Raw genomic sequence first — 24,679 nt, 5'->3', positions numbered from 1 at the left:
TGGCCGGTTTGAGGGAAAAAAAAATCTATTTAAACTCCGTGGGGAAGTGGAGAAGAATCTTTCCTCAGGTAAGCCATGCATATTGTAAGAGGTGACTAAAATGCTGGGAGCATGAGGCTAGTAACCCCTTCTCCTATATAAATTACTAAATGTAAAAAGAAGATAGTTTGTGAAAGCATTTCTTTGTTTTTCGGTCACCCAGCCATGGTAGGAGATGGCAGGTGTTTTTAAAAAAATATCCATTCTAATTTCTTTCAAAGAAATAAAAAAGCAAGAATATTCTACGGCCACATTAACAATGCAGTACTCGTGCAGGCCCCAACACTTCCAGCTAGAGGACTGTTAAATACAGCAGTCACAAATATGATTACTGTCTCAAAAACTAAGTTAAATGCAAAAATCTAATTCCAGGTTAATACAGAAATATATTAATTAAAGTCCATCTGTAAACCACAGGTAATGATATCTGTACATTCTGATATCTTTTTATACATTTCTGAGTTTGTCAGAATCTTCGGAAAATTAAGTAAAGAAAAGATTAACAGGTAATTTCAGATCTAAAGTACATACTGCACTGATATTTGATGAAAAATAAAATAACCTAGATTAAATTAACAAATTTAAATTTATAGTAATCTTTAAACTTCATGCAACACACAATGCATGTGATAAATTGAGCAGGATGAATTAGTGAGCCTAAATTACAGTTAGTTTAAATGAAGTACTGCATGACAGTTTATATTGGATAGACATTTTGGCTCTTAAGCACCAAATTTACATCTAGCCAGAAAATCTGCATAGATGATACCCCAACAAAAAGAATGTATAGTAATGATTTGGCAGTCACTAAATGAAAGTGTAATTCTGAAGGAAGTAAACAGTAGTGTTAGACTTATCTCAGCAACTAGTCAGATGTGTCAATATTGATTTTCATTATACATCTGCACATTATTTTGAGTTCTGGAGGTGGGAAGTGCACCCTTGGTAAGAAATGACAGCTGTAGTAAAAAATAAAATAGAAAACTTTGCTTCATATACCACCACAGAGTGATAATCAATTTGTATGCACAGAGAATAAATACCTGAATACCATCAAACAAAAATTAATAAAAAATATACATGCAAAATATTTTGATGTAATGTGAGACTGTCTTCCTGTTTCACTAGGCATATGGATTGTAAGATCTTCGCTTTAAATTATTACTTTATTTATATAAAAAAAAAACAAAAAAAAAAGCATTGCTCATACAGTGATCTTCACTTCATAGAAAGATAGTTCATATTTTATATCTAATTTTCCTTTTTTGTTTTGGGGGGATACCATTTTATATGTTCTATTTGTAATTCTAAGAGGGGAAAAACTGCCCACCATAGGACTATCATAAAAATATTTACAACCAGTACTTCTATTAACATTAACATTAAGAGCAAATTTACCGTACCTAAAAAAATGTGGTTAGGAAAGTCGAATTTGTATAGGAGTGGAGACTTTAAGAATAGCTGGATTAGTATCTGTAGAAAAACAATAGCTAAAAGTACTGTAAATAAATAAGAGAATTAAGTTACTAGTATTTGGTGCAAAAACATTTGAGCAAAATGAAGAACCAAGGAAGACAAGGTCAAAAACACCAAAGACAGCCTTCCAGTTCTTACAGGTAGTAACATAGTATTATGACATCTGCATTTTTTATTTTTTTTAAATGCTTTTCCTTGATAAATTCCATAATCAAGGGCATATATCATCTGTTCACATTTGTAAAATATTATGGTTGGGTCCACCACTGGGTCCAAATTGAGATGGGTACGGGAGAGGGAAGTAAGGGTGATCCAAATCATAAGGCACAGTAAGACAGATTACTCTGACCATAACACCTACATTAATGCTTGCTACACTGTTAACAATATAATTTGAATAATCTTGCCCTGTGTTGAAAAAATAGCAATTTCACTGTTTACCTGCATTCTGCTAATACTCTTTTTATATACATATTTAAGTTCAAAACAATAATTATTTAATCTGCTATTAATGATATGAAAGTAGCAAAATTCTTCAATGAGCCACTGCACTTATGATATCAGCATCACACTAGAGTCCACAACACTAATATTCTCACAGGTAAGTCTTAATAATTATTTGAGACATATGGTAATTAGTCAGAAATCCTACCAACCTGAAAGTGGCCAATCCATTTGTGATATAAGCATCACATGAGAAACAACACCAATATTCTTTTCAATATTTGAAATATTAATTATTCACAACTTCTAGCCACTTTGGTGGCAAAATCTAATCTCTACCAACTTAAGGCATAATGACATGCAATTTTGTTTAAGATGACATGAAAACATGCCATGAAACTTTATATATTCTCTTTAATTTTAAATTTAATAATTTAGTCATTTATATATCTGAATAAGTAGGTCTTGTATATTCAAGGCATCAAAACAAATATGATGACTTTCCCAAAGTTTATCCTCTTCATTAATGGTTTGGGAATGTAGTGCTGTAACAGTCTAGGATAGTTACTGTAGATACCAGTTCACCTATAAATCTGGAATGAGACCAGGAGAATCTTGGACAGTCAAGAGGTTCATACACTACACATTGCTACAAACTGGTACACTCAAAGCAGTCTGGTTTTCATTTATCCTTCATAGTCCAAATGAGATAACTGACTGTATAGGAAACATCTGAGTATATGCATTTGTATCTGTAACAGTTACTGTATTTCCTGCCCACATGGTGACACCTGAAAGTACAATTAGCTTTTTCCCCACACATTCAGTTACGCTCTAAGGCTTTAGTTCTTTTAAAAATAAAAGGTTTATCGATACCTTTTGAGAAGGCATTACAATACAAATCAGCAGTGAACACTGCTTCATATGTATCATTTAGTAACATTCCACCTGTATATAGTTATAAAACTTGAATGCATCTTCCAAACATAATCTTTGCTGTTTTTGGGATAATGCAATTATGTTCCTGCATTTACATCCCTAGCATTTAAATTTTCAGACAAATATAAAACACAAGCCAAAAGAGATATGCTAATACACTACTGCCCACCATCATCAGAGCCAATACTGTAGGTCAACAGCTTCTTTGGTTCTGTCACACAACCATTACAAAGAATAAAGAATATCCTTCAAAGGAGGGTTTAAACAATGGCTTATACATATTTAATATTTGTATGAAAATGTAAAGTTATAATTTGGATACAAGATAATACAAAATATATAAATTCAAACTTCAATAAGAATTTAAAAAAAAAGATAAAACAACAGTGAGACATATATGTACAACATTAGCTGACTATGAATGATACTAGTCTTTAGTTCTGAGGACTTCTGGAAGAGCCAAAATACTACAAATTTATAAAATTACCAATTTTACCTGATAATATATACAGTAGGGGTCCCAACTTATGATGTTTTGCACTAATTATGACATTGGCACTTTGTAACCAATTAATTACTAATGAACATTGTTCTGCATTTATGATCATTACAAATAATCAACCAAATTATTTTAAATAGATAATTTTTCTCACTGTTTTTATCAGGTGAATTAATACTTTATGTATGTTTATTTTATGCATTTAGAAATAGGGCTCACTTTTTTAAATATTAAATTATGGTCAAGAACCATAATTTAATATTTAATTTTTTTATGACTGAATTATACTTTTTCCTTTGTTAGACTTTTAGCACATGCATTCATACTTTGTGTGTGCTCACTTTATTTATATATATATATATATATATATATATATATATATATATATATATATATATATATATATATATATATATATATATAAGAGAATGTAGGATTGCGGATGAGCAAGGAGGTTTTAGAGTGGGTAGGGGATGTGTAGATCAGGTGTTTACATTGAAGCATATATGTGAACAGTATTTAGATAAAGATAGGGAAGTTTTTATTGCATTTATGGATTTAGAAAAGGCATATGATAGAGTGGATAGAGGAGCAATGTGGCAGATGTTGCAAGTATATGGAATAGGTGGTAAGTTATTAAATGCTGTAAAGAGTTTTTATGAGGATAGTGAGGCTCAGGTTAGGGTGTGTAGAAGAGAGGGAGACTACTTCCCGGTAAAAGTAGGTCTTAGACAGGGATGTGTAATGTCACCATGGTTGTTTAATATATTTATAGATGGGGTTGTAAAGGAAGTAAATGCTAGGGTGTTTGGGAGAGGGGTGGGATTAAATTATGGGGAATCAAATTCAAAATGGGAATTGACACAGTTACTTTTTGCTGATGATACTGTGCTTATGGGAGATTCTAAAGAAAAATTGCAAAGGTTAGTGGATGAGTTTGGGAATGTGTAGTTTGGAGAGATATGTTGTGTATCTTTATATGTGTATGCTTCTAAACTGTTGTATTCTGAGCACCTCTGCAAAAACAGTGATAATGTGCGAGTGTGGTGAAAGTGTTGAATGATGATGAAAGTATTTTCTTTTTGGGGATTTTTTTTCTTTTTTGGGTCACCCTGCCTCAGTGGGAGACGGCCGACTTGTTGAAAAAAAAAAAATATATATATATATATAGAGGATTATAGGTAGTAGGTTGGTAGACAGCAACCGCCCAGGGAGGTACTACCGTCCTGCCAAGTGAGTGTAAAACGAAAGCCTGTAATTGTTTTACATGATGGTAGGATTGCTGGTGTCCTTTTTTCTGTCTCATGAACATGCAAGATTTCAGGTACGTCTTGCTACTTCTACTTACACTTAGGTCACACTACACATACATGTACAAGCACATATATGCACACCCCTCTGGGTTTTCTTCTATTTTCTTTCTAGTTCTTATTCTTGTTTATTTCCTCTTATCTCCATGGGGAAGTGGAACAGAATTCTTCCTCCGTAAGCCATGCGTGTTGTAAGAGGCGACTAAAATGCCGGGAGCAAGGGGCTAGTAACCTCTTCTCCTGTATATATTACTAAATGTAAAAGGAGAAACTTTCGTTTTTCCTTTTGGGCCACCCCGCCTCGGTGGGATACGGCTGGTGTGTTGAAAGAAAGAAAGATATAGAGGACTGGCATTTTAAAAGCATGCATAGTTTCCTTTTATAAAGGAAAAGGGGACAAGAGAAAATGTAAGAATTAGAAGGGGCTAAGACTCTTGAGTATACCAGGTGAAGTTTACAGTAGAATTATTAATGAAATGGTTAGTGGTAAGATAGGACACAAGATTGCAGAGGAGCATGTGTAGAACAGGTGTTTACACTGAAGGTAGAACGAGAGTTTATGGAGAATCATATAAGTGAGGAGTACATAAAAGTAAAGAGCTGTTTTTTTGCATTTATGGATTTAAAAAAGGCATATGAATGAGTGGATAGGAGATTCACGTGGCAGAATTTGTAAATGTTGTATAACATATTTATAGATGGAGTTTAAAAAGAAGTGAATGCTAATGTACAGTACTGGGAAAGGGAGTGGGATTAAAAGATCTTGGCGCTGGTACAAGGTGGGAGTTGTCACAGTTGCTCTTCGATGATGGCACTGTTCTTCTGGGGATTCTGAGGATATACTGCAAAGATTGGTAGACAAATTTAGGAGGGTTTGTAAAGAGGGAAATTAAAAATAAACATAGAAAAGAGCACTGTGACGAGGGTAATACAAAGTTCAGGTGATGATAAAAGTGAATATAAGACTGGAGAGACTATGAAAGAGATGGATATATTCAGATATTTGAGAGTGGACATGTCAGATGATGATTCCATAAAAGAAGATGAAGAGAAAAAAAGGTGGGTGTGTTGAGGCATCTGTGCAAAGTTCAAATATGGAGGTAAAAGAGATAATGAACCAGAGTATAGTGGGACCAACACTGATATATGGGTATGAAGCACAGGTTTTGAATGCTGCAGCAAGGAGGCTAGAGGCAGTGGAGATGTCGTGTTTGAGAGTGTTGTGTGGTGTGACTATAATCCAGAGAATTCGGAGCATGGAGATTAAAAAGATGGAGAGGGGTCACCAAGGGAATAATTCAAACGGCAGAGGAGGGAGTGTTGAGGAGGTTTGGGCACACAGAGGATGGAAAGAGACAGGATGACAAAGAGGATGCATTAACCTGGGAAAGAATATAGGATGGGTAGAGGTCATCCTAGGAATGGGAGGGAGGGGGTAAAATAGCCTTTGAGTTTTAGGGCCTTGAGAAACCAGTGGGCTTGTGTGAGTGTGTTTAATAGAAGTGCATGGGAACAAGTGGCTTTCAATGGATGTGCTGTTGCTGTCAGCAAGGTAATTTTAATAAAGAGATTCAGGGACACCAGTTAGCCAGACTTGAGTCATGGATGTAAGAAGGGAAGTACCTGCACTCTGAAGGGGAAGTGGGGATGGTGCAGTCGGAGGGAACTCTGAATTGTGATGTCAATGCACTTCTGGCAAGACAGTGATTGAATAAATGATGGTGAGTGTGTTTTCCTCTTTGGGTCATCCTGCCTTGGCAGATGGCTGTTGAAGGGGAAAAAGAAAAAACAAATGGAGAGCTCTTATGTCAGAGATTAATAGTCACAGATTTAATATTCATGATTATCTTATGGGTTTGGTTAGGCTATGGGAGCTCCAAACTGCTTTCACATACTTGGGATGTTCAGTGGAAGAGGCACAAACCTTCATGCCACACCCTGCCTCAAACACTCACTAATATCTTCCCACCCTATACAGTGGAACCTGAAATATCGAACTTAATCCGTTCCAGGAGTTAGTTCTAAATTCAAAAAGTCTGAAAAGCAAAGCAATATTTCCCATAAGAAATAATGGAAATAAAATTAATCCGTTCCAGAAACCCAAAAATATTCACAAAAAAAATAATTTTATAGAGATTATAGTTTTACATACACACAACAAATATAGTGTTTGATTATGTATTAATAAATTTAAATAAACATACAAAATAACATTTTACTTACCTTTACTGAAGATTGGTGATGGCAACTGGAAGATAGGGAGGAGGAGAGAGGGAGTTGGGGTTAGTGTTTGGAAGGAGAATCCCCCTCCATGAGGACTTCAGGTACCAAAGTCCTCTCTGGGATTACTGCCCTTCTGTCTTTTAATGCCACTAGGACCAGCTTGAGAGTCACTGGACCCCTGTCTCACAAAATAACTTTCCACAGTCCTCTGTTTCTGGTGCCTCTTTAAGATTTCCCTAAAATGGAATATGGTTCTGTCACTGAACTTGTTGCAAAGATGGCTTGTTTCAGCATGCTCAGGGTGGTACTTCTCCACAAACATTTGGACATCATTCCACTTCTGTATTACTTCCTTCTTCACATCTATGGTGTTTCTCACTTTCTTACCACAGGGATACCACTAGCAAGTTTCTTTGGGCACATTGTAGCTTATTTCACAGTTCCACAAGCACTAAAAACAATGAAATAATCATAAAATGTTTGAATGAGAGAGCAGGTTAGTGTTCACTCAAGCATCAACAAAACCAGACTGGCTCATGACACCTGCGTGGGGACGCAGACAGAGCGGGCTGCCGGACAGGTCCGGTACCCAGCGGTTTGAAAATAGGGGCGAGTTCAATAATAGGGACAAAGTTGGTTCGAAAAAAGGGTTCTATTTTCGAAGAGTTTGATAAGCGATACGTTCGAAATTTGAGGTTCCACTGTATATCTATTACTCATTCCCTCCCCTCTTTGGTCCTATCCCCTCCCATCCCCCATCCCCCCTTCCACTACCCTAACCTCATCCTTCTGTCTTCCCCTCCCTCTTAGACATTTCAGCTGTTGCTTACTGCCCCTACACATATGTACTGTCAGGTTTACTGTATTGCTGCTCTATTTAATTAACATTTATAAATTAATTAATGTTTAATACCATTTGTAAGTGAAAATGAATAGAACTGAAAGTAAATTACATGGGATATATATTCTTAGTTAAAAGAAATAAAGGAAATTAAATGAGGAACATTATGGCTCGGAAACACATCTCTGATTATACCATGGATATCTATAGGAAAATAGGTTCTGAGTACCCAACACTTGAAGTTTCAGGAAAATATTATCATAAGTTGGGGCCCTACTGTATTTATACACACATCATGACACGACAAGAAAGAATAAAATCCGACCACATTTTAGTTAAGTACTTCAAATGTGATTTGAGTATGGTTGCAATATTCATCAGGACTGTGACTGTCTACACCATCAAAGCATAACACTTGCCCCACCACACTCAATATCGACGATTTCAACTAAGGGATTCATATGCCCTAAGGATGTCACAATCTTTTACACATCGACATGACGATGACTTGTTACCTCTGCTCATAATATAGAGCATGATTTTCTGGGTGACCATAGGACCAACGAACATACCATAGTATACGTCTGAGCAAGTATGATGAAGCTATGACCCGACTTTGTCAAGCACCCAAATTTGACTCATGACTCGATGATTATTCTCTGTAACCTCATGGAGTTATTGACAGCAACTATAAAGAAGCTATACTGCATACATGTAAGAGTGAGTTTTTGTTGGCAGAGGTGGCGTTGTGAATGGGCTGAACCATGTGAGAGAAAATCGACCAAATACTGCTTGGATGCTTCGCCATCGTGACTTTTTCTCCCAACTGGCCTGCTCTTTCTTCAATTGCTCAATACCCTGTGAAAATAATAAAAATAAAAATAATAAAAACAAAATATCAATAAAAATAATAATAACAATAAGATTAAGATTAACAATAGTAATAATAATACTGAGTTAAGAGTATCTTATTTTATGATTATTTTATACAGGAGCACCCTACTTATACAGCAAGTTAGGTTCCAGGCTACTGCTGCAAAAATGAAAATTGTTGTAAAGTGAAACAGCTTTTTTTTTTCACTTTCAAATGCATATAAAAGCCTGATAACATGTTTACGCTATTATATACAGGTCGGCCATCACTAGTCCGGCAATCAGTAATCTGGTTCCATCAGTAATCCAGCACTAATTTCGGCTAGCATAATTTCAAAATTCCGGGGTTGCCACATAAACCTGCCGCTCCTGTTTGGTGGCACTACTTGCTGAAAGAGTCATTCCAATTTCTTTTTCTCCATTTATTGTTATAACCTGCTCACTTTTAGCCCTAGCCATGGTTCCAATGAATAAAAGAAAGGCTTCTCGTTGTGTAAAGCACATACGCCGTACAACGTCCATAAAAGATAAGGTGGCTGTGAAGCCAGTGTTGGCCGCCATGAGCTCAGCTCACTCAGATGAGTTGTGACCAGTAAATTTGGGCCTACACATGAGAGAAAAGGTCTGTGTGATAAGTGTGCACTATATAAAAAAAAAATCGTGCAGCACACAGTGCATGAGAAAAAACAATGACCATGGTGTAAAGCAATGAATTTGCGGTGTATTTTTGTATGTTTTTATGGTTGTATTCTTGTTTTTTTTGGTCTCATTTGATAGAATGGAAGATATACTACAAAAACGGACATGATTTTGATTGGTTTCACAACAAAAAGTACCTTGCAATTGAGCTCAATGTAGCGAAAATGTTCGATTTTTGCCAAAGTTCAAAAGTAAACAAATCATGCCACACATCCAGTACATGTCAACTGGTGAGTCTAATATTCTTTCACAAGTGCGCTGATATTATTTATACCATTTCTACACTAATGCAGTAGTCTGCATAACAGTAAATCTTCTATTTTATGTGAGAATAAAAATTCAAAGTGGAAAGCAAAAGAAATGTAACAGAGGCCTGGGAATGTGACTAATGAAGAGAGAAAATGTTATTTTAGTGCCAGGAATGTCTGTCTTGTTTATTCTGGGCCCTATTTGGAAATTGGCATCTTTTGAAATTTGTGTGAAATTGGCAAAATTGCCAATTTCTGACCACTTTATTGGATAGTTGAAATCTGTAAATGGGTGGGTTCTTGTACTCATTCGATAGATAAAATGGAGTTCTAGCAAAATAGTTACTATTTTTGTCGACTGGTACATTGGAGTTGGCCGAAAATAGGGCTCAAAGTGGGCGAAATCGCCGATGCATAAACATCGGCAAGACTGCTAACTTCGCAACAGCGTAATTCCGTAAGTTTTCCATCAAATTTTATACTTTTGGTGTATTATGATCGGAAAAAGATTCTCTATCATTTCATAAGAATTTTTTTTTTTTTTTCGAAAAATTTCCGACACTGAGAACAAGTTTAGGAGAGGGCCTGCCGACCCTGAAAGGGTTAATTGAGCAATAGAGCTAAGCCTAAAAAATACACGAGACATTCCATGTTGGTTCAACCAAAATTTTGCAATTTTTTCATGGCACCTCTCCGATTTTCTTCAGAATTGGCACACTCATAACTTTCAGTGAGAAAATGAGATTTTTTTTCCCCCCCAAGTTTATAGCTCAAATGGTTCCATATATACAGGTCACGGAACTTTGACCAAAAGGTCATTTATGGCAGGTCATGCAAAATTTTGAAATGAACATATGTAGCAGTGTTTGTTGACCTGCTATAAGTACTATGTGGGAACACTGTGTGTGTTGACCTACCATATCTACCATGTGAAAACACTGTATGCATTGACCTACTATAGCTACCATGTGGGAACATTGTATGTGCTGACCTATCATAGTTACCATGTGGCAACACTGTATGTAACTGTGTATACCTTAAAATATTTTCATACTTAGCTTATAGTGAGTGGTGAATATATTTATTGTATGCATATTGAATAAACTCCATGGGGAAGTGGAACAGAATTCTTCCTCCGTAAGCCATGCGTGTTGTAAGAGGCGACTAAAATGCCGGGAGCAAGGAGCTAGTAACCCCTTCTCCTGTATATATTACTAAATGTAAAAGGAGACACTTTCGTTTTTCCTTTTGGGCCACCCCGCCTCGGTGGGATGCGGCCGGTGTGTTGAAAGAAAGAAAGAATATTGAATAAACGAAGAATGGGTATAAATGAAAAGCGCTGTACAGTGGACCCCCGGTTAACGATATTTTTTCACTCCAGAAGTATGTTCAGGTGCCAGTACTGACCGAATTTGTTCCCATAAGAAATATTGTGAAGTAGATTAGTCCATTTCAGACCCCCAAACATACACGTACAAATGCACTTACATAAATACACTTACATAATTGGTCGCATTCGGAGGTAATCGTTATGCGGGGGTCCACTGTATTAGCAAAATGCTGTAAAGCGACGTGCCGTAAAGTGGGGCCCTCCTGTACGTTACTCAGCATGATTACTAATTATTTGAAAGATCAATTCAATTCAAAATGAAAACAATGGTAAGTGTCAGCAAAAATCTATATTCTAAAGTTATATTCAGCATTATAAGCACTAAAATTAAAAAACATGAGAATACACTATCAGCTTACCAGAATATGACATTGGTAACAAAACCATTTTATTTCTATTTGTTTTTGTTATTTCTGTATTTTCATGCAAGATTTCATGTATGTCTTGCTACTTCTACTTACACTTAGGTCACATTACACATGCATGTACAAGCATATATATACATACCCCTCTGGGTTTCCTTCTATTTCCCTACTAGTTCTTGTTTATTTCGTCTCTATGGGGAAGTGGAACAGAATTCTTCCTCCCTAAGCCATGTATATCGTAAGAGATGACTAAAATGCTGGGAGCAAGGGGCTAGTAAACCTTTCTCCTGTATACATTACTAAATTTAAAAAGGGAATCTTTTGTTTTTCTTGTTGGGCCACCGTACCTCAGTGGGATGCGGCCAGTTTCTAGAAAGAAGATTTCTGTATTTCTTACTTGATAATCAATAATGTTACCTTGCTAGTTGTTACAAAGGTTTCTTTTAATTAAACCTTTTCGGATGGCACCTTGATACCATGGAAGGGATTTTAATTCAGATCAAACTTGATTACCCCCTCATGCCTCTCATTCCCAATGTGCTGTATAACCAAGTCTCTATTCTCCCATGAAAATAATCATGAGCTGACCATTAAAATATTACCTCACTATCACTCACAAAAGGCTCTTTTAATTAAGCACGTGAAATTCACATACCCATATACAACTGTATGGAAGAGGAATGGAGAAGACTGATAAATAAGATGTGATTATTAACTTGATAATGATAAATGTAGTGCTGGAAAAAGAAAACATCTCATTTTTCAGCATACAGTCTGGCTCACTGGCAATACAGTATATTTTTCTGCTCATGCCTATGGCTGCAGATGCAGCTTTTGTAAAAATAGAAAAAAAATGGAAAAAGAATAAGCAATTGTATATGCATTTACTACAATATAAATGTCAATCATTTTCCCCCAAAAAACTACAGTGGAACCTCAGTATACGACCAGCTCCCTACTCGAACAAAGCTCAGCACTCAACCCAACAAATACAACCTGCCAGAATTTCACTGTAAACTATTTAGTGTTTCTTTGCATTTTTTTTTGTATTATTTGTATAAATAAGTCACCGTGGGTCCTATGACAATTAGTGATAACAGCCAACCAAACAGAAAATTGGTTGGGAAGAACTTGTTCAATGCTCAAACGGAGCGGCACTCGAACAGCCTTCTGGAATGAATTAAGGTTGCATACTGAGGTTCCACTGTATACTCTAATTATATATATATATTATAATCTACCCCATGGGTTAAAACATAGGAGGTGGAGGAAGTTTAGTAACTACAGTACATAGTTTCACTCACCGTTTCATCATTCCAGATAGCATTAACTTGCGTGAAAAACATTACTGCAGTAAAAATAGCAAAAAGCAAACTCTCAAAAATTAGGAACAGCAAGAGGACAACTGTTGCAGGAGGGGAGAATGAGGAGCATTCACGCCACTCACTCTTGACGCAGATTACGAACTGGTAAATGCCCAGGAAGAGACCATGGAGGCTCAGCAGAGCAATGTAGAACTGGGGAAGGTAATGCCATTTTAACTTCAAAGCAAAACAAATTGAAAATGGTTTAAACAGTCTTTACATTTTAAGTAATCATAAATATCAATATCTTTTTAATGTAAAGGCAAACACATTAAAATGAAGATATTGTTTACTCTATTTACAGGCCCTTAATTTATAGTGAAAATAATTTCTGATTTACTTCATATGCACATGGATATAAAAGATACTTGACTATTCACAAAAAAAAAAAGGTAATTGTGAATTGTTACATTTGATAAACATCAGATTTAAAACATAAATTCAGGAAAACAATTTTACAGTTGACAGTATAAAGCAATGCATCAAGTTTACCAAGATATGATGTAGGTCAACAATAAAAATAAATTTATTATTAAATGCCAAGAATATTGGAAAATAGAAGAAAAGCTGATGAATTTAAAAAAAAAAATTAATATAACCTAGTTGATTTCTCTATTGAATAAGTAAAATCACTTAAAACTTAAGAGATATTGTCATATATTAATGTTACAACAAGAATATGAGTAAACTCAACCTATTCAGACTTATGTATGACCTACTGTGAAGAGCACAAAAAACTTCTGATTGTTTTCTCCAACACAGTTGTTGACCCAGGGACAATGGTGATCCATTTTACGGATACACCGCTGGCACACAGAACAGTGGTGGGCTCGCTCAGGCTTAATGCTACAGCATTTTGGGCATTTGAAAATCACTTGGCCTTCCCGAAGCCCCATTCGCTGAATGTTTTCCCTTGTAGCATTACCTTTTGGTACAGCACCCTGCTCAAAACAAAACAAAAAAATCCTTGGATTAATAATATTAAAGCAACAATAACAGTATAAGTTACCAATACATCTTTCTGGTAAATTATGCAAGGTAATAACTAATATATTTTTAATAGATCAGTCTGTTACGTTACTTAACAAAAATACAGGAGAGAACTACTAAATCAGTCACTAGGTAGAGACAAGAAGAGGCAACCCACAAGTTCTATATAATTTAATGTGTATACAAAAACAATTTTCTTAAACAACTTTGAAAAAACCCTCTGCCCTTCACACACAACCAATTTCAGTACAGTGATGGGTAAAAATTAAAATATGCCAAAAGGAGAAGCAACATTTTTAAGCTCAATAAATTGCAGTGCAGGACAGACAACAGGAAATAACAGCTTTTAAAAACTAATACATATATAAACATAAAAGCAGTCAAAGCAGTTTGCTACAGTTAAAAATTTACCTAGGAATACTTAATGGGGAAAATGAGGGAAAAATTGAACAGGAAAAAAACATTAATACTGTACAAGTCTTGATGTTCCTGTTCACCCCCAAGGTCACTACAAACAACAACTGACAGGTAAATAATATAAAATAAGGGTGAGTATTGGCTTTCAGGTTTCCCTGACCTTCATAGATTTTCCTTTGTAAATTATCACACACTGAACCATACTTCCCTAGTCCACACTTTAAAGTGTGCAGTCTGAATATTTCAAGTCAATCCCATTATTCAAATGTCTAATTAAAGTCTATGCAAACAAGTAATATATCTATGTAACAAGTTCTTCCATGAATTATATTGTTTATTTGTATAAACTGTATTTCATAATTTACCTTGATTTATATTTTATAATCATATAATTTTACTTGTCTATCATTTTCCATTCATTTCCATGCCATCTACATTATACCTATATTGGGTAAATACTCAAATCAACTTACCATAAAATTCCTTTTCAATTTCTAACTTACCGGATCAGTAAACATGGCCCTTGCATGTGAAGATAGAGCAAGGAATGCAAAAATGTTGAAAAGTAGAAGATTGAAAGTTGTATAAATGGGATAATTTGCAGTGCCCAGAGTTACTGTAAAAACCACAAATTCAGCATAAGTAACTAGCAGCCATGTCATCACGGCACAAATAATGCCGCATATATCCGAGACGCACCACATGCGTCCTCCCATACACTTGTTGTGGGGATCCATTTCACCCCCTCTTGGACCCAGTGACTCATACATCTCGGATCACTCAGTGGCCTGTTCAGGAAAGTGAAATTTTAAAAAAGAAAATAAGCAATGGTGTTCATAAACAATATGTATGTATGTATGTATGTATGTGAGTGAGTAAGTGTGAGTGAGTGAGTGTGTGTGTGTGTGTGTGTGTGTGTGTGTGTGTGTGTGTGTGTGTGTGTGTGTGTGTGTGTGTGTGTGTGTGTGTGTGTGTGTACGTACTCACCTAGTTGTACTCACCTCATTGAGGTTGCAGGGGTCGAGTCCGAGCTCCTGGCCCCTCCTCTTCACTGATCGCTACTAGGTCACTCTCCCTGAACTGTGAGCTTTATGTGTACTCACCTATTTGTGGTTGCAGGGGTCGAGTCATAGCTCCTGGCCCCGCCTCTTCGCTGATTGCTACTAGGTCATCTCTCTCCCTGCCCCCATGAGCTTTATCATACCTCGCCTTAAAACTATGTATGGTTCTCGCCTCCACTACGTCACTTTCTAGGCTATTCCACGGCCTGACTACTCTATGACTGAGTAGTGTGTGAGTGTGTGTGTAATGAGAAAAAAAAACTTTGACCCTGTTTTTGGCTTAAAACAGCGACTTTGCACTGTATTTTCGTATGGTATTTATGGTTGTATTCTATCTTTCCTGGTCTCATTTTACAGAATGGAAGAAATATTACAGAAATTGAGATGATTTTGATTTGTTTCACAATGAAAAGTACCATGAAATTGAGCTCAAAGTAGCAGAAATGTTCGATTTTTGCCAAAGTTCAAAAGTAAACAAATCATGCCATGCATCTAATACACGTCAACTGGCGAGTCTAATATTCTTTTACAAGTGCGCTGATATTATTTATACCATTTCTACACTAATGCAGTGGTCTGCATAACAGTAAATCTTCAATTTTTTTGTGAGAATAAAAATTCAAAGTGGAAAGCAAAAGAAATGTAAGAGAGGGCTGGGGATGTGACTAATGAACAGAGGAAATGTTATTTTAGTGCCAGGAATGCCTGTCTTGTTTACTCTTAATCCTGTTTGGAAATTGGCATCTTTTGAAATGTGTGAAATTGGCAAAATTGCTAATTTCTGACCACTTTATTGGATAATTAACCCTTTGAGGGTCGACAGGCTCTCTCCGAGACTTGTTCTCAGGGTCGGCCAAATTTAAAAAAAAAAAAAAAAAGATTTTTACTTATGAAAAGATAATCTTTTCCCGATCATAATGACACCAAACGTATGAAATTTGATGGAAAACTTACGGAATTATGCTCTCGCGAAGTTAGCGGTCTCGACTGTGTTTATGCATCGGCGATTTTGCCCACTTTGAACCCTATTTTCGTCCAATTCCAGTGTACATACTAGTCGACAAAAATCATAACTATTTCTCTAGAACTCCATTTTTTCTATTGAATGAGTAAAAGAAACCACCCATTTACTGATTTCAACTATCCAATACAGTGGTCAGAATTTAGCAATTTTGCCAATTTCACACAAATTTCAAAAGATGCCAATTTCTGAATAGGGTCCAGAATAAACAAGAAAGACATTCCTGGCACTAAAATAACATTTCCTCTGTTCGTTAGTCACATCCCCAGGCCCCTCTTATATTTCTTTGGCTTTCCACTTTCAATTTTTATTCTTACAAAAAATAGAAGATTTACTGTTATGCAGACTGCTGCATTAGTGTAGAAATGGTATAAATAATATCAGCGCACTTGTGACTCACCAGTTCACGTGTATTGGACACTTGGCATGATTTGTTTACTTTTGAACTTTGGTAAAAATTGAACATTTCTGCTACTTTGAGCTCAATTTCAAGGTACTTTTCATTGTAAAACCAGTCAAAATCATCTCAATTTCCATAATATGTCTTCCATTCTATAAAACGAGACCAAGAAAACTAGAATACAACAATAAATACCATACGAAAATACAGTGCAAAGTCACTGTTTTATTCCAAAAACACAAAGTTTTTTTTTCTCATTATGCACTGTGTGCTGAAGGATTTTTTTATACTGTGCACACTGACCACATAGACCCATTCTTTCATATGCATGCCTACCAGCTTTCTCCCATTAGATTTGAGGGCGCTAGAATTTAGGCGTACTAGTACGTCAAAAGCCCTGGGTCGTAAGCCGTACTAGTACGGCCGAAACTCTCAAAGGGTTAAAATCGGTAAATGGGTGGTTTCTTGTACTCATTCGATAGAAAAAATGGAGTTCTAGTGAAACTGTTCTGATTTTTGTTGACTAGTACACTGGAATTGGCCAAAAATAGGGCTCAGAGTGGGCGAAATCGCCAATGCATAAACATCGTCGAGACCGCCAACTTCGCATAATTCAGTAAGTTTTCCATCAAATTTCATACTTTTGGTGTCATTATGATTGGGAAAAGATTCTCTATATTTTCATAAGAAAAATAATGAAAAATTTTCGACCCTGAGAAAAAGTTTAGGAGAGGGCCTCTTGACCCTGAAAGGGTTAAAAAGTGTATTTTTTTATTAATATTTTTTGGGTGTCTGGAACGAATTAATTGTATTAACATTATTTCTTATGGGAAATATTGCTTCGGTTTTCATCCATTTCGGATTTAGACCGACCTTCTGGAATGAATTATGGACGAAATCCGTGGTTCCAATGTATGTATGTATATTTTATATACAGGTCTCCCTCAACATTTGCGAGGGTTAGGGGATCAAGAGCCTCGTGAATGTTGAAAAACCATGAATGTTTGGTGCCCCAATATATTGTAGGGAAATATAATACAATACTGCTTCCTTAACTTGTTGAACCATGAATAATCATAAAATACACGAAAATGTCATAAATTGTACTAAATATATACATGTTATGCTTTAATAACGTATGTTATTTAATAACATGTATGTTAATAACATGTATGTTAGTCGACTGGTGTGGGTCGCATCCTGGGGGACAAGATTAAGGACCCCATTGAAAATAAGTTAGACAGTCCTCGATGACGCACTGACTTTCTTGGGTTATCCTGGGTGGCTAACCCTCCAGGGTTAAAAGTCCGAACAAAATCTTATCTTATCTTGACTCCACCACTGCCTCCACCAATGCGAGTCCCTACTACCCTCCCTCCGACCCCCGCAACTGGCAGCCAGCCCTCCCACCACTCAGTGTGGTGAGTGTTTTGTTTGTTCATTATTTGCTATTAAACTACAGTATAAATAATGTAAACCCATCCATGACTGCATATTAGAATGGCTATTAGGACAGGTATTAGACGGTGACATCATGTGTTTACTCTTAAACACTGCAAAGAATCGAACATTTCTGCTATTGCTAATACTAATAACAATAGTAATAATAATAATAATAATAATAATAATAATAATAATAATAATAATGATGATAATAGTAATAATAATAATAATAATAATAATAATAATAATAATAATAATAAATACGATATAATTGAAGAAGGAAATTGTACAAAAATACGAGGGAGTGGTTGACACATCGTCAGTGTGACTTTGTTTATGCTGGAGTGAACATTAGTCTCCCTGCTCTTCCAAACATTTCACAATAATTCAGCGGTTGAGGCAGTGGTATTTAATAACATATATGTTATAAATAATAATAGTACATGTTATTATTAATAACATGTATTATTATTAACATGTATGTATTTAATAACATGTTATAAATAATAATAGTACATATTATTAATAACATGTATTATTATTAACATGTATGTTATTAAATACCATTGCCTCAATCACTGCCTCTACCACTCCAGTCACACTCAATCTACAAGCACCAAACACAATGAATTATTGTGAAATGTTTGGAAGAGCAGGGAGACTAATGTTCACTCCAACATAAACAAAGTCACACTGACGATGTGTCAACCACTCCCTCGTATTTTTGTACAATTTCCTTCTTCAATCATATCGTATTTATTATTATTATTATTATTATTATTATTATTATTATTACTATTATCATTATTATTATTATTATTATTATTACTATTGTTATTATTAGCAATAGCAGAAATGTTCGATTCTTTGCAGTGTTCAAGAGTAAACACATGATGTCACCGTCTAATACTTGTCCTAATAGCCATTCCAATATGCAGTCATGAATGTGTTTACATTGTTTATACTGTAGTTTAATAGCAAATAATGAACAAACAAAACACTCACCACACTGAGTGGTGGGAGTGCTGGCTGCCAGTTGCAGGGGTTGGAGGGAGGGTAGCAGGGACTCGCAGGTGGCGGGAAACTTAAATATGATTTGGCGGCTGGGAATTTGGTGGCTGGGAATTTGGCAGTTGGGAATTCGCGAATGTGTGAAGCCCGTGAAAGTTGAAAACGTGAATGTTGAGGGAGACCTGTATATATATACAGTGGACCCCCGCATAACGATCAGCTCCCAACTCAACCAATTATGTAAGTGTATTTTTGTAAGTGCTTTTGTAGGTGTATGTATTTGTGGGGGTCTGAAACGGACTAATCTAATTCACAATATCTCTTATGGGAACAAATTCGGTCTATAACGGCACCCAAACAGACTTCTGGATTGAAATAATATCGTTATCCGGGGGTTCACTGTATATATATATATATATGGATGAATTTGGTAGGGTGTGCAAAAGAAGAAAATTAAAGGTGAATACAGGAAAGAGTAAGGTTATGAGGATAACAAAAAGATTAGGTGATGAAAGATTGAATATCAGATTGGAGGGAGAGAGTATGGAGGAGGTGAACGTATTCAGATATTTGGGAGTGGACGTGTCAGCGGATGGGTCTATGAAAGATGAGGTGAATCATAGAATTGATGAGGGAAAAAGAGTGAGTGGTGCACTTAGGAGTCTGTGGAGACAAAGAACTTTGTCCTTGGAGGCAAAGAGGGGAATGTATGAGAGTATAGTTTTACCAACGCTCTTATATGGGTGTGAAGCGTGGGTGATGAATGTTGCAGCGAGGAGAAGGCTGGAGGCAGTGGAGATGTCATGTCTGAGGGCAATGTGTGGTGTGAATATAATGCAGAGAATTCGTAGTTTGGAAGTTAGGAGGAGGTGCGGGATTACCAAAACTGTTGTCCAGAGGGCTGAGGAAGGGTTGTTGAGGTGGTTCGGACATGTAGAGAGAATGGAGCGAAACAGAATGACTTCAAGAGTGTATCAGTCTGTAGTGGAAGGAAGGCGGGGTAGGGGTCGGCCTAGGAAGGGTTGGAGGGAGGGGGTAAAGGAGGTTTTGTGTGCGAGGGGCTTGGACTTCCAGCAGGCATGCTTGAGCGTGTTTGATAGGAGTGAATGGAGACAAATGGTTTTTAATACTTGACGTGCTGTTGGAGTGTGAGCAAAGTAACATTTATGAAGGGATTCAGGGAAACCGGCAGGCCGGACTTGAGTCCTGGAGATGGGAAGTACAGTGCCTGCACTCTGAAGGAGGGGTGTTAATGTTGCAGTTTAAAAACTGTAGTGTAAAGCACCCTTCTGGCAAGACAGTGATGGAGTGAATGATGGTGAAAGTTTTTCTTTTTCGGGCCACCCTGCCTTGGTGGGAATCGGCCGGTGTGATAATAAAATAAAATAAAAAATATATATATATATATATACACACACACACACATACATACATATATACATACATACATACACACCTACCATCCGACTTACGACCTGCTCGACATACGACCACTCGAATTATGACCATGTTTTGTATGCCAGATTTCTGGGAAATAAACAACTGTTTGTGTTGTACACAGTGTTTATCCTTAACCTTACAGTATAAAATACGGTACTAACAGCATAAAAAGTAAAGTAAAAAATGAAATACTAAAATAAAACAAAATAAAGTCGTTACAAAAATGTGATGTTGATATTCAGTAGTAAGGTTTGACTTGCGTCCATTTCGACTTACGACTGGTTGGTCAGAACCGAACTCGGTCGTGAGTCAGATGGTACCTGTATGTATGTATGTATATATACAGTGGACCCCCGCTTAACGATCACCTCCCAATGCGACCAATTGTGTAAGTGTATTTATGTAAGTGCGTTTGTATGTGTATGTTTGGGGGTCTGAAATGGACTAACCTACTTCACAATATTCCTTATGGGAACAAATTCGGTCAGTACTGGCACCTGAACATACTTCTGGAATGAAAAAATATCGTTAACCGGGGGTCCACTGTATATATATATACAGTGGACCCCCGCATACCGTTGGCATCACATAACGTTAAATCCGCATACCGATACATTTTATCGCTAAGATTTTGCCTCGCATACCGCTAAAAAACCCGCTCAACGCTATTCGTCCGAGACGCGTCTAATGTGCGGCCTGAGCCAGCCTCACATGTTCTGCCGGTGGCATTGTTTACCAGCCAGCCTCCGCGGTAACATCCAAGCATACAATCGGAACATTTCGTATTATTACAGTGTTTTTGGTGATTTTATCTGCAAAATAAGTGACCATGGGCCCCAAGAAAGCTTCTAGTGCCAACCCTACAGGAATAAGGGTGAGAATTACTATAGAGATGAAGAAAGAGATCATTGCTAAGTATGAAAGTGGAGTGCGTGTCTCCGAGCTGGCCAGGTTGTATAGTAAACCCCAATCAACCATCGCTACTATTGTGTCCAACAAAACGGCAATCAAGGAAGCTGTTCTTGCCAAAGGTTCAACTGTGTTTTCGAAACAGAGATCGCAAGTGATGGAAGATGTTGAGAGACTCTTATTGGTGTGGATAAATGAAAAACAGATAGCAGGAGATAGCATCTCTCAAGTGATCATAAGTGAAAAGGCTAGGAAGTTGCATGAGGATTTAATTAAAAAAATGCCAGCAACTAGTGATGATGTGAGTGAATTTAAGGCCAGCAAAGGTTGGTTTGAGAGATTTAAGAAGCGTAGTGGCATACATAGTGTGATAAGGCATGGTGAGGCTGCCAGTTTGGACCACAAAGCAGCTGAAAAATATGTGCAGGAATTCAAGGAGTACATAGACAGTGAAGGACTGAAACCTGAACAAGTGTTTAATTGTGATGAAACAGGCCTGTTTTGGAAGAAAATGCCAAGCAGGACCTACATTACTCAGGAGGAAAAGGCACTCCCAGGACATAAGCCTATGAAAGACAGGCTTACTCTGTTGATGTGTTCCAATGCTAGTGGTGATTGCAAAGTGAAGCCTTTATTAGTGTATCACTCAGAAACTCCCAGAGCGTTCAGGCAAAAGAATATCCTCAAGGCTAATTTGTGTGTGCTGTGGAGGGCAAACAGTAAGGCATGGGTCACTAGGGACTTTTTCTATGACTGGTTACACCAAGCATTTGCCCCCAATGTGAAAGATTACCTAACTGAAAAGAAATTAGACCTTAAGTGCCTCCTGGTGTTAGACAATGCCCCTGGTCATCCTACAGACGTGGCAGAGCGACTTTATGGGGACATGAGCTTCATTAAGGTGAAGTTTTTGCCTCCTAATACCACTCCTCTCCTGCAGCCCATGGACCAGCAGGTTATTGCAAACTTCAAAAAACTGCACACAAAAGCTCTGTTTGAAAGGTGCTTTGTAGTGACCTCAGAAACTCAATTGACTCTAAGAGAGTTTTGGAGAGAGCACTTTAATATCCTCAATTGTGTAAACCTTATAGGTAAGGCTTGGGAGGGAGTGACTAAGAGGACCTTGAACTCTGCTTGGAAGAAACTGTGGCCAGAATGTGTAGACCAAAGGGATTTTGAAGGGTTTGAGGCTAACCCTGGGAATCCTATGCCAGTTGAGGAATCCATTGTGGCATTGGGAAAGTCCTTGGGGTTGGAGGTTAGTGGGGATGATGTGGAAGAGTTGGTGGAGGAGGACAATGAAGAACTAACCACTGATGAGCTGCTAGATCAACTTCAACAGCAAGAGGCCAGACCTGAGGAAACTGCTTCGGAGGAGGGGAGAGAGAAATTGAAGAAGTTGCCTACTTCACAGATTAAGGAAATGTGTGGAATGTGGCTTAAAGTGCAAACCTTTTTTGATGACAATCACCCTAACACAGCTATTGCAAGCCGTGCTGGTGACTATTACACTGACACTGTTGTGAAACACTTTAGGAAAGTCATAAAGGAACGAGAGGTACAGGCCACTATGGACAGATATGTTGTGCGACAGAAGTCCAGTGACTCTGAAGCTGGTCCTAGTGGCATTAAAAGAAGAAGGGAAGTAACCCCAGAAAAGGACTTGACACCTCAAGTCTTAATGGAAGGGGATTCCCCTTCTAAACACTAAGACTCTCTCCTCCTCCCATCCCATCAATCATTACAAGATCTTCAATAAAGGTAAGTGTCGTGTAACTGTGCATGTCTTTTTCAGTTTGTGTGCATTAAAATTAATATTTCATGTGGTAAAATTTTTTTTTTTCATACTTTGGGGTGTCTTGCATGGATTAATTTGATTTCCATTATTTCTTAAGGGGAAAATTCATTCGCATAAAGATAATTTCGCATAACAATGAGCTCTCAGGAATGGATTAACATCGTTATGCGGGGGTCCACTTTATATATGTATATATATATATATGTATATATATATATATATATATATATATACGTATATATATATATATATATATATATATACGTATATATATATATATATAATACATGTATATATATATATATATATACGTACAGTGCCTGCACTCTGAAGGAGGGGTGTTAATGTTGCAGTTTAAAAACTGTAGTGTAAAGCACCCTTCTGGCAAGACAGTGATGGAGTGAATGATGGTGAAAGTTTTTCTTTTTCGGGCCACTCTGCCTTGGTGGGAATCGGCCAGTGTGATAATAAAAAAAATAAATATATATATGTATGTATGTATGTATGTCGTGCTGAATAGGCAGAACTTGCGATCTTGGCTTAAATAGCAACGCTCATCTTGCCATATAGGACAAGCGAAAATTTGTGTATGCAATAATTTCGCAAAAATCATTCTGAACCTAACGAAAAAAATATATTTCACTGTGTTCGTTTAGTATTAAATTACTGTAAACAAATCTAAAATATATTTAGTTATGCTGGGCTAAAATAAATTGTTCTTGTTATAATAAGGTTAGGTAAGTTTTCTAAGAGTCTTTTGGTGCAAAATTATAAATTTTTACATCAACATTAATGACAAAAATTATATGTTTAAAAGTATAAGAGAAAATTTCAGAAAGGACTTAATTTTAAATGAGTTCTTGCTAATTGACCAGTTTTAAATATTCGGTACGACATATATATATATACATAATTATATATATATAATATATATATATATATATATATATATATATATATATATATATATATATATGTATATATATATATATATATATATATATATATATATATATATATATATATATATATATGTATATATATGTATATATATGTATATATATATATATATGTATATATATGTATACAGTGGACCCCCGGTTAACGATTTTAATCCGTGCAAGAGGGCTCATCGTTATGCGAAATAATCGTTATGCGAATTAATTTTCCCCATAAGAAATAATGGAAATAAAATTAATCCGTGCAAGACGCCCAAAAGTATGAAAAAAATTTTTTTTTACCACATGAAATGTTAATTTTAATACACACAAACTGAAAAAGGCATGCACAATTACATGACACTTACTTTTATTGAAGATCTGGTGATGATTGATGGGATGGGAGGAGGGGAGAGCATTATCTTCTTACTGTTTAGAAGGGGAATCCCCTTCCATTAGGACTTGAGGTAGCAAGTCCTTTTCTGGGGTTACTTCCCTTCTTCTTTTAATGCCACTAGGACCAGCTTCAGAGTCACTGGAC

At 36.5% G+C, this 24,679-nt stretch overlaps 1 protein-coding gene across 3 annotated transcripts in view; it reads right to left on the bottom strand.

The window, feature by feature from the left end:
• LOC128697289 (palmitoyltransferase ZDHHC3) overlaps positions 1-24,679 on the bottom strand; it is a 57,113-nt gene that overhangs the window by 28,177 nt on the left and 4,257 nt on the right. For 2 of the 3 annotated variants that reach the window (XM_070090257.1, XM_070090258.1), the window contains 5 exons: positions 14,621-14,905; positions 13,430-13,651; positions 12,651-12,863; positions 8,484-8,629; positions 6,331-6,472 (listed from right to left, as the gene is read on the bottom strand). In XM_070090257.1, the coding sequence (XP_069946358.1) occupies positions 6,331-6,472; positions 8,484-8,629; positions 12,651-12,863; positions 13,430-13,651; positions 14,621-14,887 (990 nt within the window). In that variant the 5' untranslated portion in view covers positions 14,888-14,905. The remainder of the gene's footprint in view (positions 1-6,330; positions 6,473-8,483; positions 8,630-12,650; positions 12,864-13,429; positions 13,652-14,620; positions 14,906-24,679) is intronic. The other variant, XM_070090259.1, reaches the window with a different exon arrangement.

Source organism: Cherax quadricarinatus, chromosome 31 (genome assembly GCF_038502225.1).
Source record: "Cherax quadricarinatus isolate ZL_2023a chromosome 31, ASM3850222v1, whole genome shotgun sequence".
In the NCBI taxonomy this organism is placed as follows: domain Eukaryota; kingdom Metazoa; phylum Arthropoda; class Malacostraca; order Decapoda; family Parastacidae; genus Cherax; species Cherax quadricarinatus.
This window is presented reverse-complemented; position numbering and strand designations above follow the sequence as displayed.